This window comes from Lithobates pipiens, unplaced genomic scaffold (assembly GCF_037356315.1).
Source record: "Lithobates pipiens isolate NorthernLeopardFrog02 unplaced genomic scaffold, aLitPip1_a1.2 Scaffold_28, whole genome shotgun sequence".
Classification (NCBI taxonomy): Eukaryota; Metazoa; Chordata; class Amphibia; order Anura; family Ranidae; genus Lithobates; species Lithobates pipiens.
The window spans coordinates 4889355-4905026 of NW_027507789.1; the positions used below are offsets into that span (position 1 = coordinate 4889355).

The window sequence follows — 15672 nt, forward strand, 5'->3', positions numbered from 1 at the left end:
GCCTTTCACCAAATTATTGTGCAATTGCCATGTGTGTCTACAAAACACACAAATAAAAAAAATAAAAAATAAAAAAGGAGGTTAAGAATGAAGAACTAAAACAAACATTTCAAGCAGACGGCGCAAAACATGCATATAAATAAGGAATGTCCGCCCCCATCAAAATGAAAGCATGGGGTCATTGACCGCAGCCAAGGGATGCTTTAATTGGTCGTTTTTTCCTCAAGTGACAATAATAACCCCCCCCCCCCCCAAAAAAACTTTTATATTAACATAGTTCAGCAATTTTGAGCCATCTTCATGGTAATGAAGTGAAAGCAGCAGGAATGAAAAATTAAATAAAAACACATTTTTCCCTCTGCTGCGGTATTATTGGGGGGGGGGAGAACACACACCACACATTACCCATAGCAACCAAATCCCTCATTATGTATAGAGAGTAGTAATAATTGTTGCCTATAGAAACCAATTCCCCATTGTGTAGAATATATGTAGTAGGGTCTGGTTGCTATGGGAAACACAAACACCATTCTGTATACATAGGAAGCCGAAATGCCCATAGCAACACATACACACACACACACACACTTTATATCACAAAAGTGAGTACACCCCCCCTAAGATGTCCAAATTGGGCCCAATCAGCCATTTTCCCTCCCCGGTGTCATGTGACTCGTTAGTGTTACAAGGTCTCAGGTGTGAATGGGGAGCAGGTGTGTTAAATTTGGTGTTATCGCTCTCACTCTCTCTTACTGGTCACTGGAAGTTCAACATGGCACCTCGTGGCAAAGAACTCTCTGAGGATCTGAAAAAAAAAAGAATTGTTGCTCTACATAAAGATGGCCTAGGTTATAAGAAGATTGCCAAGACCCTGAAACTGAGCTGCAGCACGGTGGCCAAGACCATACAGCGGTATAACAGGACAGGTTCCCCTCAGAACAGGCCTCGCCATGGTTCACCAAAGAAGTTGAGGTCACGTGCTCAGCGTCATATCCAGAGGTTGTCTTTGGGAAATAGTTGTATGAGTGCTGCCAGCATTTCTGCAGAGGTTGTAGGGGTGGGGGGGGGGGGGGGGTCAGCCTGCTCAGACCATACGCCGCACACTGCATCAAATTGGTCTGCATGGCTGTCGTCCCAGAAGGAAACCTCTTCTAAAGATGGTGCACAAGAAAGACCACAAACAGTTTGCTGAAGACAAGCAGACTAAGGAGATGGATTACTGGAACCATGTCCTGTGGTCTGATGAGACCAAGATAAACGTATTTGGTGTCAGATGGTGACAAGCGTGTGTGGGGGCAACCAGGTGAGGAGGACAAAGACAAGTGTGTCTTGTCTACAGTCAGGCATGGTGGTGGGAGTGTCATGGTCTGGGGCTGCATGAGTGCTGCCGGCACTGGGGGGCTACAGATCATTGAGGGGACCATGAATGCCAACATGTACTGTGACATACTGAAGCAGAGCATGATCCCCTACCTTCAGAGACTGAACCGCAGGGCAGTATTCCAACATGATAACCACCCGAAACACACCTCCAACACCACCACTGCCTTGCTAAAGAAGCTGAGGGTAAAGGTGATGCACTGGCCAAGCATGTCTCCAGACCTAAACCCTATTGATCATCTGTGGGACATCCTCAAATGGGAGGTGGAGGAGGGAAAGGTCTCCAACATCCACCAGCTCCGTGATGTCATCATGGAGGAGGGGAAGAGGACTCCAGTGCCAATCTGTGAAGCTCTGGTGACCTCCATGCCACAGAGGGTTAAGGCAGTGCCAGAAAATAATGGTGGCCACAAAAAATATTGACACTTTGGGCCCAATTTGGACATTTTCACTTAGGGGTGTCCTCACTTTTGTTGCCAGCGGTTTAAACATTAATGGCTGTGTGTTGAGTTATTTTGAGGGGACAGCAAATTTACACCGTTATACAAGCTGTACACTCATTACTAGGGATGAGCTTGGTGTTTGAGTCGAACGCATGTTCGACTCGAACACAGGCTGTTCGCCCGTTCGGCGAAGCCAGAACTCTGTGGGCCGCTCGCGCCAAATTCGTGTGGCGCTCAATTATAGCTCAGGCTGTGTAGTACACGCCCCACACTATATAAGGTCACCAGAGCGGCGCCCTCGTGTAGTGTTCCAGCGTCTGCAGGAGTTAGTGAGTGTTGTCTGTGTACCTTCAGCGCAGTATACACCTGTATCTACCTATATTGCTCTTCTCTAATTGAGCCATCAGCCATCTGCAGGAGTTAGTTGATGTTGTGTGCCTCCAGCACAGCACAGTATACACCAGTATCTACCCTTTAATTCCTGTTCTATAATAAAGGCATCTGCAGGAGTTAGTGGGTGTTGTGTGCCTCCAGTACAATATACACTACCCAATTGCTGGTTTTCCCCATCTCCCTTCAGGCCATTACCATGTCTGGAAGGCCAACAAGGAGAGGCAGACAGACACAAGCCAATAAAAGAGGGCAAGCAGGCTCTGTGTCTAGAGACAACAGTGCTGGTCGTGGATGCGCTGCATCGTCATCAACACGTGGCCATGGGACACGCTTGTGCTTATTTTTGGCAGCTGGACGTGTTGAGCCGCATCATGCCGAAGACTTGGTAGAGTGGATGACCAAGCCCTCTTCATCCTCCTCATCCTCTCTCAACCAGGCTCAGGGTACTAGCAAAGCAGCTGACTCCTTCCCTAGACCCACCACGTCCTCCTGAGGAGTCTCCTGAACTCTTTGAGCACAGTGTTGGGTGCTCCAGGAGGAGGCCCAGTGTTTTGTAGGCTCTGATGATGATACTCAGCTAGAGGAAGGCAGTAGCATGAGTGCAGAGAGGGGATGCTCAAGAAGGACAGCAATCTGGCAGTCGTGTTCCACAAGCTGCAGCATACTGCCAGGTTTGCTCCAGTGATGAAGAGGTAGGGGATGATGAGGGCACTGACTCCACGTGGGTGCCTGATAGGAGAGAGGAGGAGGCGGCACATCTCCAACAAGGCAGGATGCCCTCAGTGGGCCAGCTTAGGGGCAGCACACCGACTGAATCACACCGCAGAGCTCCGCTTGTGCAGGGCGCTGCCTCTGCACGTTATTCTAAGTTCTTTGGTGTGGGCTTTTTTGAGACGAGTGCATCAGATCGCACCGCTGCTATTTGCAACATATGTCTCAAGCGTATCTCATGTGGCCAAAACATCAGCCGCTTGGGCACCACATGCTTGACCAGACATATGTTGACCTGCCATGCAGCTTGTTGGCAAGCTTACCTCAAAGACCCACACCAAAGAACAAAGCGGACCTCTCCTTGCTCCTCATCAACTGGGATCTCCAACCCCACTAGACCTTCAGTCCTCTCTGAAACCTGCACTGAGAGGAATGAAGGTGTAGAATTAGGTGTGTCACAGCCAAGTGCTTCCGGGCACTCTGCTAGCAGTACACCCACGTCCGATTGTAGCAGGCAAATTTCCCTGCCCCAGCTGCTGGACCATAGAAAGAAGTTCACTCCCAGCCATCCACATGCCCAGCGGTTGAATATTAGCTTGGTTAATTTGCTAGCACTTCAACTGCTACCTTTTCAGTTGGTAGACTCGGCCCCCCTCCCGTGAGTTTGTGCAATGTGCGGTTCCTCAGTGGCAGGTCCCCAAATGCCATGGACAGGGATGTTACTTGTCTTTCACGACCCATTGGTTCACTCTTCTGGCAGCTGGGAAGGATGCAGGACAAGGTGCAGTAGTGTTGGAGGTTGTTCCGCCACCACGCCTACAAAATGCTACTACTGGTTGTGACACACCTCCCTCCTCCACCCCCTCCTCCTCTTCTTCCTCCATGGCCTCTTGCAGTGCTCTGTCCTCGGAAACCAGCGGTGCTCCGTAGGCGTTCCAGGGGCTACGCAAGTACGCAGGCAAAATGATGCCATGCCGTGCTTGCGCTGGTTTGTTTGGGGGGACAGGAGCCACACTGGGGCGGAAGTTTTGTCAGCTCTGCAGGGGCAGGCCGAGAGGTGGTTGACGCCACGCCAGCTTAAGCCAGGATTGGTATTTTGCGACAATGGCACCAACCTCCTCTCCGCCCTCCGACAGGGACAACTGACCCATGTGCCCTGTGTGGCTCACGTCCTTAACCTGGTGGTGCAGCGGTTCTTGGGCAGGTACCCGGGCTTACAGGATGTCCTGAAGCAGGCCAGGAAAGTCTGTGTGCATTTCCGCTGATCATTTAATGCCTGTGCTCGGCTGTCTGAGCTCCAAAAGGAGTTGAACCTGCCCAAGAACCGCCTTATATGTGATATGCCCACCAGGTGGAACTCAACGTTGACCATGCTGCAGCAGAGGGCCATCAATGAGTACCTGTGAGACTACAGCACCAGGACAGGGTCAGGGGAGCTCAGTATTTTCTCACCCTGCCAGTGGGGCATGATCAGGGATGCATGCACTGTCCTGTCACCGTTTGAGGAGGCCACAAGGATGGTGAGCAGTGACAGTGCATGCATCAGTGACACTGTACCTCTTGTCCACCTGTTGGAGCATACGCTGCATGGAATAATGGACAGGCCACTTGAGGCAGAACAGAGGCAGGAAGGGGAGGACTTCCTTGCCTCTCAAGGCCCCCTTTATCCAGACAGTGTTCCTGCTGTCCCACCCATCACACAGGAAGAGGATGAGGATGAGGATGATTGTGTCAGCATGGAGGTGGAGCCTGGCACTCAGCATCAGCAGTCTTGTAGGGATGATTTACAGTCCCAAGAAACCCGTGGACTTGTACGTGGCTGAGAGGAGGTAGCTGCGGATCATGTTGTCCTTAGTGACCCAGAGGACTCCGGACCGAATGCCTCAGCTAACCTACGGTGCATGGCCTCCCTGATCCTGCAAAGCCTGCGGAAGGACCCTTGTATTCTTCGGATCAAGGAGAGGGACCATTACTGGCTGGCCACTCTCGATCCACGGTACAAGGGTAAGGTTGCCGACCTTATCTTGCCATCGCAGAGGGAGCAGAGGATGAGACCTCTCCAGGAGGCCTTGCAGAAAGGTCTGTGCAACGCGTTCCCAGAGACTGGGAGGTTACAAACTGCTGGTCCTGGACAACGTGACCTTGCCCCTCAGGTATCGGTCAGAAGGAGCTGTGGAGAAGGTGGCCATCTGACCGATGCGTTCAGACAATTTTTTAGTCCGCAGCCCCAAAGGTATGATCGGTTCCAGCAACTATCGCCAGTATCTGATTTACATGGTGCAGGAATACCTAGGGGCAAGGTCAGACTTGGACACCTTTCCCACCGAAAATCCTCTGGCTTACTGGGTCCTAAGGATGGATCACTGGCCAGAGCTTGCACAGTATGCAATTGAGCTACTGGCCTGTCCTGCAACCAGCGGTCTTTGGGAACGCACCTTCAGTGCTGCTTTGTAACCAATCACAGGGTGCGCCTGTCCCCCGACTCGGTTGATCGACTGATCTTCATAAAGTGACTATTCTGTTATGTTAACTGTCTATCCTCTTCCTCCTCCTCTGATATCTTGGAAGAGCATTTTTGGTTCTGGGTGATGCCACCAGCCCAATTTTTCAGTCCCCGTTTAACAGGGGCGTGTAATTACAATTTTTGATGCAATGCTTTGCAGCAGGGCTCATTCCTGCACTACAACTAGAGTATATGGGAGAGGTTGCAGTGTTGTGGCACCAGCAAGCAGTGCCTAAGGCCCAATTTTTCAGCCCCCGTTTAACAGGGGTATGTAATTACAATTCTTGATATAATATTTCACAGCAGGGCCCGTTCCTGCGCCCACCAAGTGTAACTGAGGACTTACAGTGTTGTGGCACCAGCACCACAACCAAAGGCCCTATTTTTCTACCACTGTTCAACAATGGCATGCAATTACAATTTTGATATAATCGTTCACAGCAGGGCGCTCCAGCGCCCACCAAGAGTCACTTTGAGGGCTTACACAGTGTTGTGGCAAAACCAACACCTTGTTCCGCCATTTCTGCAGAGCATATAGGGCAGGCCCCTACTTTCAAACATCCAACTTACAAACGTCTCCTACTTGCAAACAGAAGAAGACAACAGGAAGTGAGATGAAAAAAGACGGACGGCAAAACAAATTATACAGGGGTGATAACCCTTCCCTATGTTTTCCAAAAAGCTTAAAAATAGATTTTTTGACTGGAGCTACACTTTAAAAATGTAGCAGTTCAAAATTACAAACAGATTCTACTTAACACAACAAACCTACACAGTCCCTGTCTTGTTTGCACCGCCTGTATACTGCTGTTCTGAGTATATAGGGCCTGGGGGGCCACACGTCTTTCCTTTTTTTAATATGGGTACAGGGTTCCCCTTAATATCCGTACAAGACCCAAAAGGGCTGGTAATGGGCAGGGGGGGCTACCCATGCCATTTTTCTCAATGATTTTCATCCATATTGCCAGAGCCAGATATTACATTAAAAACGCAAGCAGTTTTAAATGACTTTTCCCCCCGTTAAATGTCATTTTGTGCAGGGACTGTTCTAAACACGGGAAACACGTGGCACTTCACAGGCATACTACAGACACCCCCCCAGGCACGATATTTAAAGGAATATTTTTAACTTTTTTTTTTTTTTCCACTAATAGTCATTAAAATCAGTGCTCCCGAAAAAACGTTCATTTTTAAAAACATTTTAGGCATTGACCCATGTCCCCTGGGGCAGGAGCCAGGTCCCCAAACCCTTTTAGGACAGTATCTTGCATATTAGTCATTAAAATTAGCACTTTTTATTTCAAACATTCGAGTCCCATAGACTTCAATGGGGTTATAAAGTTCGCACGAATTTTAGGTCTGTTCGAAAGTTCGGGTGCGAACCGAATGGGGGGGGGGGGGGGGGGTGTTCGGCTCAACCCTACTCACTACTTTACATTGTAGACAAGTGTCATGTCTTCAGTGTTGTCACATGAAAAGATTTACAAAAATGTGACTGAGGGGTGTACTTACTTTTTTTGATACTGTATATACCTTGCAAAATTATTCACCCCCTTTACTTTCTACCCATTTTGTTATATTACAGCCTTTAGTTCAATGTTTTTTTTAAATCTGAATTATATGTGATGGATCAGAACACAATAGTCTAAGTTGGTGAAGTAAAATTAGAAAAATACATACATAAAAACTATTTTTCAGAAACAAAAAAAAAAAAAAAAAAAAAAAAACTCATAATCGCCATGTGCGTCTGTATTTACCCCCTTTGTTATGAAGCCCATAAAAAGCTCTGGTGCCACCAATTACCCTCAGAAGTCACATAATTAGTGAAATGATGACCACCTGTGTGCAATCTAAGTGTCACATGACCTGTCATTACATAGACACACCTTTGTGAAAGGCCCCAGAGGTGGCAACACCTAAGCAAGAGGCACCACTAACCCAACACTGACATGAAGACCAAGGAACTCTCCAAACAAGTAAGGGACAATATTGTTGAGAAGTACAAGTCATAGTTAGGGATCAAAGATTTGGATTATTTATTTTTTATATAACCTAGGAGCACCATCAAATCTATCATAACCAAATGGAAAGAACATGGCACAACAGCAAACGCGCCAAGAGACGGCCGCACACCAAAACTCAGGGAGCGGGCAAGGAGGGCATTACTCAGAGAGGCGGCACAGAGACCCTGGAGGAGCTCCATAGAGTTGGACTTCATGGCAGAGTGGCCAGAAGAAAGCAATTGCTTTTAGCAAAAAACAAAATGGCGCGTTTTGAGTTTGCGAAAAGGAACGTGGGAGACTCCCAAAACGTATGGAGGAAGGTGGTCCGCTCTGATGTACGGAGGAAGGTGGTCCGCTCTCATGTACGGAGGAAGGTGGTCCGCTCTGATGTACGGAGGAAGGTGGTCCGCTCTCATGTACGGAGGAAGGTGGTCCGCTCTCATGTACGGAGGAAGGTGGTCCGCTCTCATGTACGGAGGAAGGTGGTCCGCTCTCATGTACGGAGGAAGGTGGTCCGCTCTCATGTACGGAGGAAGGTGGTCCGCTCTCATGTACGGAGGAAGGTGGTCCGCTCTCATGTACGGAGGAAGGTGGTCCGCTCTCATGTACGGAGGAAGGTGGTCCGCTCTCATGTACGGAGGAAGGTGGTCCGCTCTCATGTACGGAGGAAGGTGGTCCGCTCTCATGTACGGAGGAAGGTGGTCCGCTCTCATGTACGGAGGAAGGTGGTCCGCTCTCATGTACGGAGGAAGGTGGTCCGCTCTCATGTACGGAGGAAGGTGGTCCGCTCTCATGTACGGAGGAAGGTGGTCCGCTCTCATGTACGGAGGAAGGTGGTCCGCTCTCATGTACGGAGGAAGGTGGTCCGCTCTCATGTACGGAGGAAGGTGGTCCGCTCTCATGTACGGAGGAAGGTGGTCCGCTCTCATGTACGGAGGAAGGTGGTCCGCTCTCATGTACGGAGGAAGGTGGTCCGCTCTCATGTACGGAGGAAGGTGGTCCGCTCTCATGTACGGAGGAAGGTGGTCCGCTCTCATGTACGGAGGAAGGTGGTCCGCTCTCATGTACGGAGGAAGGTGGTCCGCTCTCATGTACGGAGGAAGGTGGTCCGCTCTCATGTACGGAGGAAGGTGGTCCGCTCTCATGTACGGAGGAAGGTGGTCCGCTCTCATGTACGGAGGAAGGTGGTCCGCTCTCATGTACGGAGGAAGGTGGTCCGCTCTCATGTACGGAGGAAGGTGGTCCGCTCTCATGTACGGAGGAAGGTGGTCCGCTCTCATGTACGGAGGAAGGTGATCCGCTCTGATGTACGGAGGAAGGTGGTCCGCTCTCATGTACGGAGGAAGGTGGTCCGCTCTCATGTACGGAGGAAGGTGATCCGCTCTCATGTACGGAGGAAGGTGATCTGCTCTGATGTATGGAGGAAGGTGATCCGCTCTGATGTATGGAGGAAGGTGCTCTGGTCTGATGTATGGAGGAAGGTGCTCTGCTCTGATGTATGGAGGAAGGTGCTCTGCTCTGATGTATGGAGGAAGGTGCTCTGGTCTGATGAGACTTTTTGGGCCATCAAAGAAAAAACGCCATGCCTGGAGCAAACCCAAGACATCACTCAAAGAACACCATCCACACTGTGAAACATGGTGGTGGCAGCATCATGCTGTGGGGAGGTTTTTCAGCAGTCAGGACTGGGAAACTGGTCAGAGTTGAGGGAAAGATGGATGGTGATAAATACAGGGATATTCTTGAGAAAAACCTGTAGCACTTTGTGTGTGATTTGAGGCTAGGACGGGGGTTCACCTTCCAGCAGGACAATGACCCCAAACACACTGCTAGAGCATCACTTGAGTGGTTTAAGGGGGAAACATGTAAAATGTGTTGGAATGGCCTAGTCCAGTGATGGTGAACCTTGGTACCCCAGATGTTTTGGAACTACATTTCCCAATGATGCTCATGCACCCTGCAGTCTATTTGAATATCATGGGAAATGTAGTTCCAAAACATCTGGGGGTGCCGAGGTTCGCCATCACTGGCCTAGCCAAAGTCCAGACCTCAATCCAATAGAAAATCTGTGGTCAGACTTAAAGATTGCTGTTCACAAGCGTAAACCATCCAACTTGAAGGAGATGGAGCAGTTTTGCAAGGAGGAGGAATGGGAAAAATCCCAGTGGTGAGATGTGGCAAGACTCATAGACTTATCCAAAGCGACTTGGAGCTGTGATAGGCGGCTCTACAAAGTATTGACTTTAGGAGGGGGGGGGGGGGGGGGGTGAATAGTTATGCACATTGACATTTTCTGTTATTTTGTCCTATTTCCTTCACAATAAAGAAAACAAACATCTTTAAAGTTGTGGGCGCGTTCTGTAAATTAAATGATCCTCAAACAATCCATGTTAATTCCAAGTTGTGAGGCAACAAAACCCCAAAAATGCCAAGAGGGGAGAATACTTCTGCAAGGCACTGTAATTGCCCCCCTGTCCAGTCCACCCCCTAAAACTTTATTAGGAGGTGGATTCTTCTACTCCAAAGTCTAATACCCCCCCCCCCTCCCTGCGTTCTCAGCTCCGCCCATTGACACGGCCATCATTTTGGAGAGGTCACTGCCAGCCACAGCCGCTTGGCCAGTTTTCCAACAATTAGGAAAATATCCCATCAGATTTCAGGTGAAAAACCCACATGGTACAGAAGGGTCCGTGGGCACCGGCCACCCGCGGGATTCAACTTTTTTTTTTTTTTTTTTTCCCCCCGTTTTGAGCAGCCAATGCAGGGTGAGAATACAAAAAGGAAAAACGACCTTTCAATTGGTACTTAGATGGTTCTGACCAATTTCCTCTCGTTCTTCGGTTACCCAGGAAACAGCTGAAGATGCCAATTGCTGGAGGACCCTTCAATTCCTTCCATTTTGGGGGTGGGGGTGGAAAACAGATGAAAAAAAGTCTCCATAAATTTAAGCATTGGGGGATACAAAGATCAATGGCCATATCCAATAAAAGTAATGCAAGTGGTAAAGTAACCACAGCATCCAATCAGAATCCAGCTACTTCAGGCAATACAGTTCCAATTGGCTGCTGGCGGTAACACCTCTTGCACTTACCGCTTGGCCTCTTTTCCCTTTCAGTGAATGCACAACGGCCGAGTGAATTGTTTTCCAGCTTCTTCTGGTCTCTGGGAGACTCCAAAACATGAAATGTTTCTTTCATGCTCCTCCCATCACCCTTACCAACCAATCAGAAACCAGCTTCTGTCACCCTGCTAATGATAACCATTGGGAAATTGAGTTTTAGTTGGCTGCTGTGGTCATAGCACAGCCCACTCACTAGATAGAATTTCTGCTATGGAGTCCATTTTTTTTTTTTTTTTTTTTATTTATTTTTTTTATAATATTGTCTAATATTTAATTGGACAAAAAAATAATAATATCGCTCCAGAAGACCACACTTGGTTATCCACTTCCCACCTCGCCCATGTTCCAGAACCTGCCTCCACTAGCAGGCCCACCAAACAATGTGGAAGAAAAACACTGCATGCCAAGTTCAACATCTTAATCCCATGTGGAGCCATCCAGTGATCACCCCACCTGGGATCAATACTGACGCATTTCGCCCAACGAAAGCTTATTCATAGAGGGCTGTGCTCAAGCCCTTGTTTAATCGGACATTATTTGTTAGAAGGCAGATTGTGAAAGCGCCACGAGACAACAACATCACCAAGATGCGCTTCAGCCTTGGAGAAAGTAGACGAATGGGCCAGCGTGAGCAGCCACTGTTGGCACCGATTCCCAGCAAACCCATGGAGCATTGCGTCAACCCTCAAAATGGCGACTGAATGGACGTCACTGACTCGAAATCTGCTGAACGTACGTTCGTGAATAGCCCTCCATCTTCCAATATGGATTCCCACGTGCTCACTCAGTGGTATCACCTATTCCTAGGCTGATTTAGCAAGCGAGCTATCAAGATGACCACGTCCACCATCAAGACCACCGGCAATTCCCCCAAATAGTGGCAACAGAGTCCAACGCATGGCTAGTGTGTAACCAGACACGGGAAGACGAGGCCAAACGCCACAATTTTTTTTTTTTTTAGGTCAGCTCAGCGGATGCTACAATATCCTGCGACATCCCAACCCATGAAGGACCATCAACTAGGAGGTATCCACCGTACTAAACATCTCCTAGCTCTCATATCGGAGGGTAATAAATCAGGAAAAAATGGCCCAAACTTCTACAATTACCACTCCTGTCCAAAGGAACATGGCTGACCAACTGAATTATTACATTTATTAAAATTATTAAAAAGGACAACCAGAATGTGGAGGGTCCGAGCAGCCAAGCCGGCCAGATCTAGAAGAGGAAAGTTTATGGGGGGGCGGTATAGATAGATAGAGGTTAGGATGGATCGATAGATGTATAGACAGATAAAGGCTAGATGGATAAAAAAGTTAGCTAGACAGTTTAAAGAAGAGAGAGATGGAAGGAAGGATGGAGAGGTAGAGGAATGGGAAGAATTAGAAGAACAAGAAGAAATAGAGAGAAGGATAGACAGATAGAGAAGATAGGATTGACAGAGGGAAGAACAGGTAGATTGATGTATAGGAGAATTGATAGAGAAGATAGAGGGAGTGATGGAAAGATTAGATAGATATCTGGAGGAAGGGACTGATATAGGGAATGATGATAGATAGACGTTACATGGATGAAGGATGAAGGGAAGAGCTGGAAGGAGAGATGAAGGGAAGAGCTGGAAGGAGGGATGAAGAGAGGGATGAAGGGAAGAGCTGGAAGGAGGGATGAAGAGAGGGATGAAGGGAAGAGCTGGAAGGAGGGATGAAGAGAGGGATGAAGGGAAGAGCTGGAAGGAGGGATGAAGAGAGGGATGAAGGGAAGAGCTGGAAGGAGGGATGAAGAGAGGGATGAAGGGAAGAGCTGGAAGGAGGGATGAAGAGAGGGATGAAGGGAAGAGCTGGAAGGAGGGATGAAGAGAGGGATGAAGGGAAGAGCTGGAAGGAGGGATGAAGAGAGGGATGAAGGGAAGAGCTGGAAGGAGGGATGAAGAGAGGGATGAAGGGAAGAGCTGGATGAAGAGAGGGATGAAGGGAAGAGCTGGATGAAGAGAGGGATGAAGGGAAGAGCTGGATGAAGAGCTGGATGAAGAGCTGGATGAAGAGCTGGATGAAGAGCTGGATGAAGAGAAGAGCTGGAAGGAGGGATGAAGGGAAGAGCTGGAAGGAGGGATGAAGGGAAGAGCTGGAAGGAGGGATGAAGGGAAGAGCTGGAAGGAGGGATGAAGGGAAGAGCTGGAAGGAGGGATGAAGGGAAGAGCTGGAAGGAGGGATGAAGGGAAGAGCTGGAAGGAGGGATGAAGGGAAGAGCTGGAAGGAGGGATGAAGAGAGGGATGAAGGGAAGAGCTGGAAGGAGGAATGAAGAGAGGGATGAAGGGAAGAGCTGGAAGGAGGAATGAAGAGAGGGATGAAGGGAAGAGCTGGAAGGAGGGATGAAGGGAAGAGCTGAAGAGAGGGATGATGACAGATAGAGGGATGGAAAGAAGGATTAAATAAGAGGATAGATAAAGGAGGGGACTGGCAGAGGGAAGGATGGATAGACGTATAGGAGAATCATAGAAGGAAGATAGATAATAGAGGGATGGAAAGAAGGATGGATGGATCGCTAATAGATAAAAGAAGGGATTAATAGAGGGAAGGATGGACAGACCTATAGATGGATGTATAGATAGATGAATTATGGAAAGAATAAATAAATAGAGAATACAGAATATGTGGAATATTGCAGACCCCAATCCCACCCCGGACAGACGCACACCCATCATCCTGAGCCCACCCTCCAGCAATCCTTCCGTTGATGCCCCCCCCCCCACTCGCTGAGCCCACCCTATACCTCTGTGCAGGAAGCCATCTCCCTCTCCAGCTGGTGCTGCAAGGGTTACACAGCGGAGAAGGGGGGGCAATCCTTTTTAACCCTTTCATCACCAGGAAGAATCTGCTACCCCCCAAATCCATCCGCTAAAAACAGAAGAAGGTCAGCCTTACTAAAAAGGTGAACACAATGGATGACATGAGAAGGGTGTAGGAGGGGGGAGGGGGGGTCTCTCTTACCTGCCCACGGTCTGATTGGCCAGCTGCCTCATCCGATTGAACTGCTTCTTCATCTTTGCAAGGTGCGGTGATTATTCCCAATAGGAGTCTCTGGTGCCTATACAGTCTATACAGGAGGCGCCTATAGAAATCTCCAGGATGCAGGAAAATAAATAAATAAATAGACCCTCCCCCCTGGTGTAGCAGAAATTCACATACCTCCAGCCCCCCCCCCCTCCCCTCCTGTGCCCTGTTATAGAGGGGCAGCCCTCAGCCTCTTCCAGTGCACAGGAGGTGCCAGGCTGCTGCTGCAGAAGGGAGCATCATCCATTGGAGGGGTGCTGGATGTTGGGTAGGGGTGTGGTGATTCCTCCAAAGGTGGGAGCAGGGGTGCAGCCTACAGCACCCCCTCTGTCTGCTTCTCCTCTGCCTGCTTTTATTGCATGCTCCAAGCCCAGATCCTCCCTCTTTATGTGGCTGCTGCTCTTACATCCCCAGCAGCAGCAGCAGCAGATCTTGCACTGCAGGCTGGACAGCAGGGGGAAGCAGTGCGCATGCTCGAGGAGGTGGCAGAGTAGAGCATGTTGGGAGTTGTAGTTTCCTTGCAAGTTGTCGGTGCAGTGATTAGATAGGAGATGGGGAAATAGAGGGTGGGGGAGGGGACAGAAGAGGGAGGGGTATTGTAGAGGGCATGAGAAGGTTTATTTATTTCTACAGCAATGGTGTATATTTATATATCATCTTTATTTGTGGATCACTTATTTGCTTTGGGTGGGGGAAATATTTACAGCAAAGTGTTGCAACATTGTAACAACATTCTCAGAATTATTTTGAGAATATAAATTGTTTATTTTAGGAATCGAAATATTAGTAGCTGCAGATTGGCAAAATTTACAGGTGTTTTGTCACATATGGTGACCTATCACGTTTGGCTACCCGCTGGAGTGCGCATGCGCGACGCGGCCACATGCGTTCCAACACCGTTGTAAGACCACGTTGCCACAGGGCCCCCTCGCCAAGATTCGGGCCACGGCCTCGCTTCGCTCAGCATAATTATAATCTAACTCTGTGTCCACTTGGACGTGGTGGGGCTTGAACCTGGACTCAGGGGTGTGGCCACAAAATTCTGCGCAAGAGCAGATCGCCACAGTGTTGGAACGCTTATGGCGGCAGCGCGCATGTGCAGTCCAGCGGGTAGCCAAATGTGATGGGTTGCCATATGTGACGAAACACAGGCATCCCCCCCCCCCCGCACGCGCTGGCAAGGCGTGTGGATCGGGAGCGCAACGCAAAATCGCACACTTTCCCATCGACCACAGAAACACACTGCAGACATGTGACGGGGCTATTAAAGTGTAATTAAAGGCAAAACTTTTTCTTTTTTGATGGGGTGGGGGGGGGGGGGGCGTTAGTTTTTTTTTGCCATCTGTGTCCCATTGGGGAGATTTCCCTTCGCTTCTATTAATGTTTTGGTGACAACCAAAAATTTGGGATTTTGGGATATAAATATATGGGACATGTAAATATGAGGTGGGGTCAGGGACAGTCAGTAGATGATGGGGGCGTCCTCCAGACAGGAAATGAGGCGGGGTCAGGGACAGTCAGTAGATGATGGGGGCGTCCTCCAGACAGGAAATGAGGCGGGGCCAGGGACAGTCAGTAGATTATGGGGGCCTCCTCCAGACAGGAAATGAGGCGGGGCCTGGGACAGTCAGTAGATGATGGGGGTGTCCTCCAGACAGGAAATGAGGCGGGGCCAGGGACAGTCAGTAGATGATGGGGGCGTCCTCCAGACAGGAAATGAGGCGGGGCCAGGGACAGTCAGTAGATGATGGGGGCATCCTCCAGACAGGAAATGAGGGGGGGCCAGGGACAGTCAGTAGATGATGGGGGCGTCCTCTGGACAGGAAATGAGGCGGGGCCAGGGACAGTCAGTAGATTATGGGGGCGTCCTCCAGCCAGGAAATGAGGCGGGCCAGGGACAGTCAGTAGATTATGGGGCATCCTCTGGACAGGAAATGAGGCAGGGCCAGGGACAGTCAGTAGATTATGGGGGCGTCCTCTGGACAGGAAATGAGGCGGGGCCAGGGACAGTCAGTAGATTATGGGGCGTCCTCCGGACAGGAAATGAGGCGGGGCCAGGGACAGTCA

General features: G+C 49.4%; 1 protein-coding gene across 4 annotated transcripts in view; it reads right to left on the bottom strand.

Annotated features, from left to right (window-relative positions):
* The window catches only part of ARHGAP44 (Rho GTPase activating protein 44), a 135077-nt gene extending 121022 nt beyond the window's left edge, over positions 1-14055 (bottom strand). For all 4 annotated transcript variants that reach the window (XM_077458601.1, XM_077458599.1, XM_077458597.1 and 1 more), the window contains exon 1: positions 13543-14055. In XM_077458601.1, coding sequence (XP_077314727.1) covers positions 13543-13595 — 53 coding nt within the window. In that variant the 5' untranslated portion in view covers positions 13596-14055. The remainder of the gene's footprint in view (positions 1-13542) is intronic.
* Positions 14056-15672: the final 1617 nt, after the last annotated feature.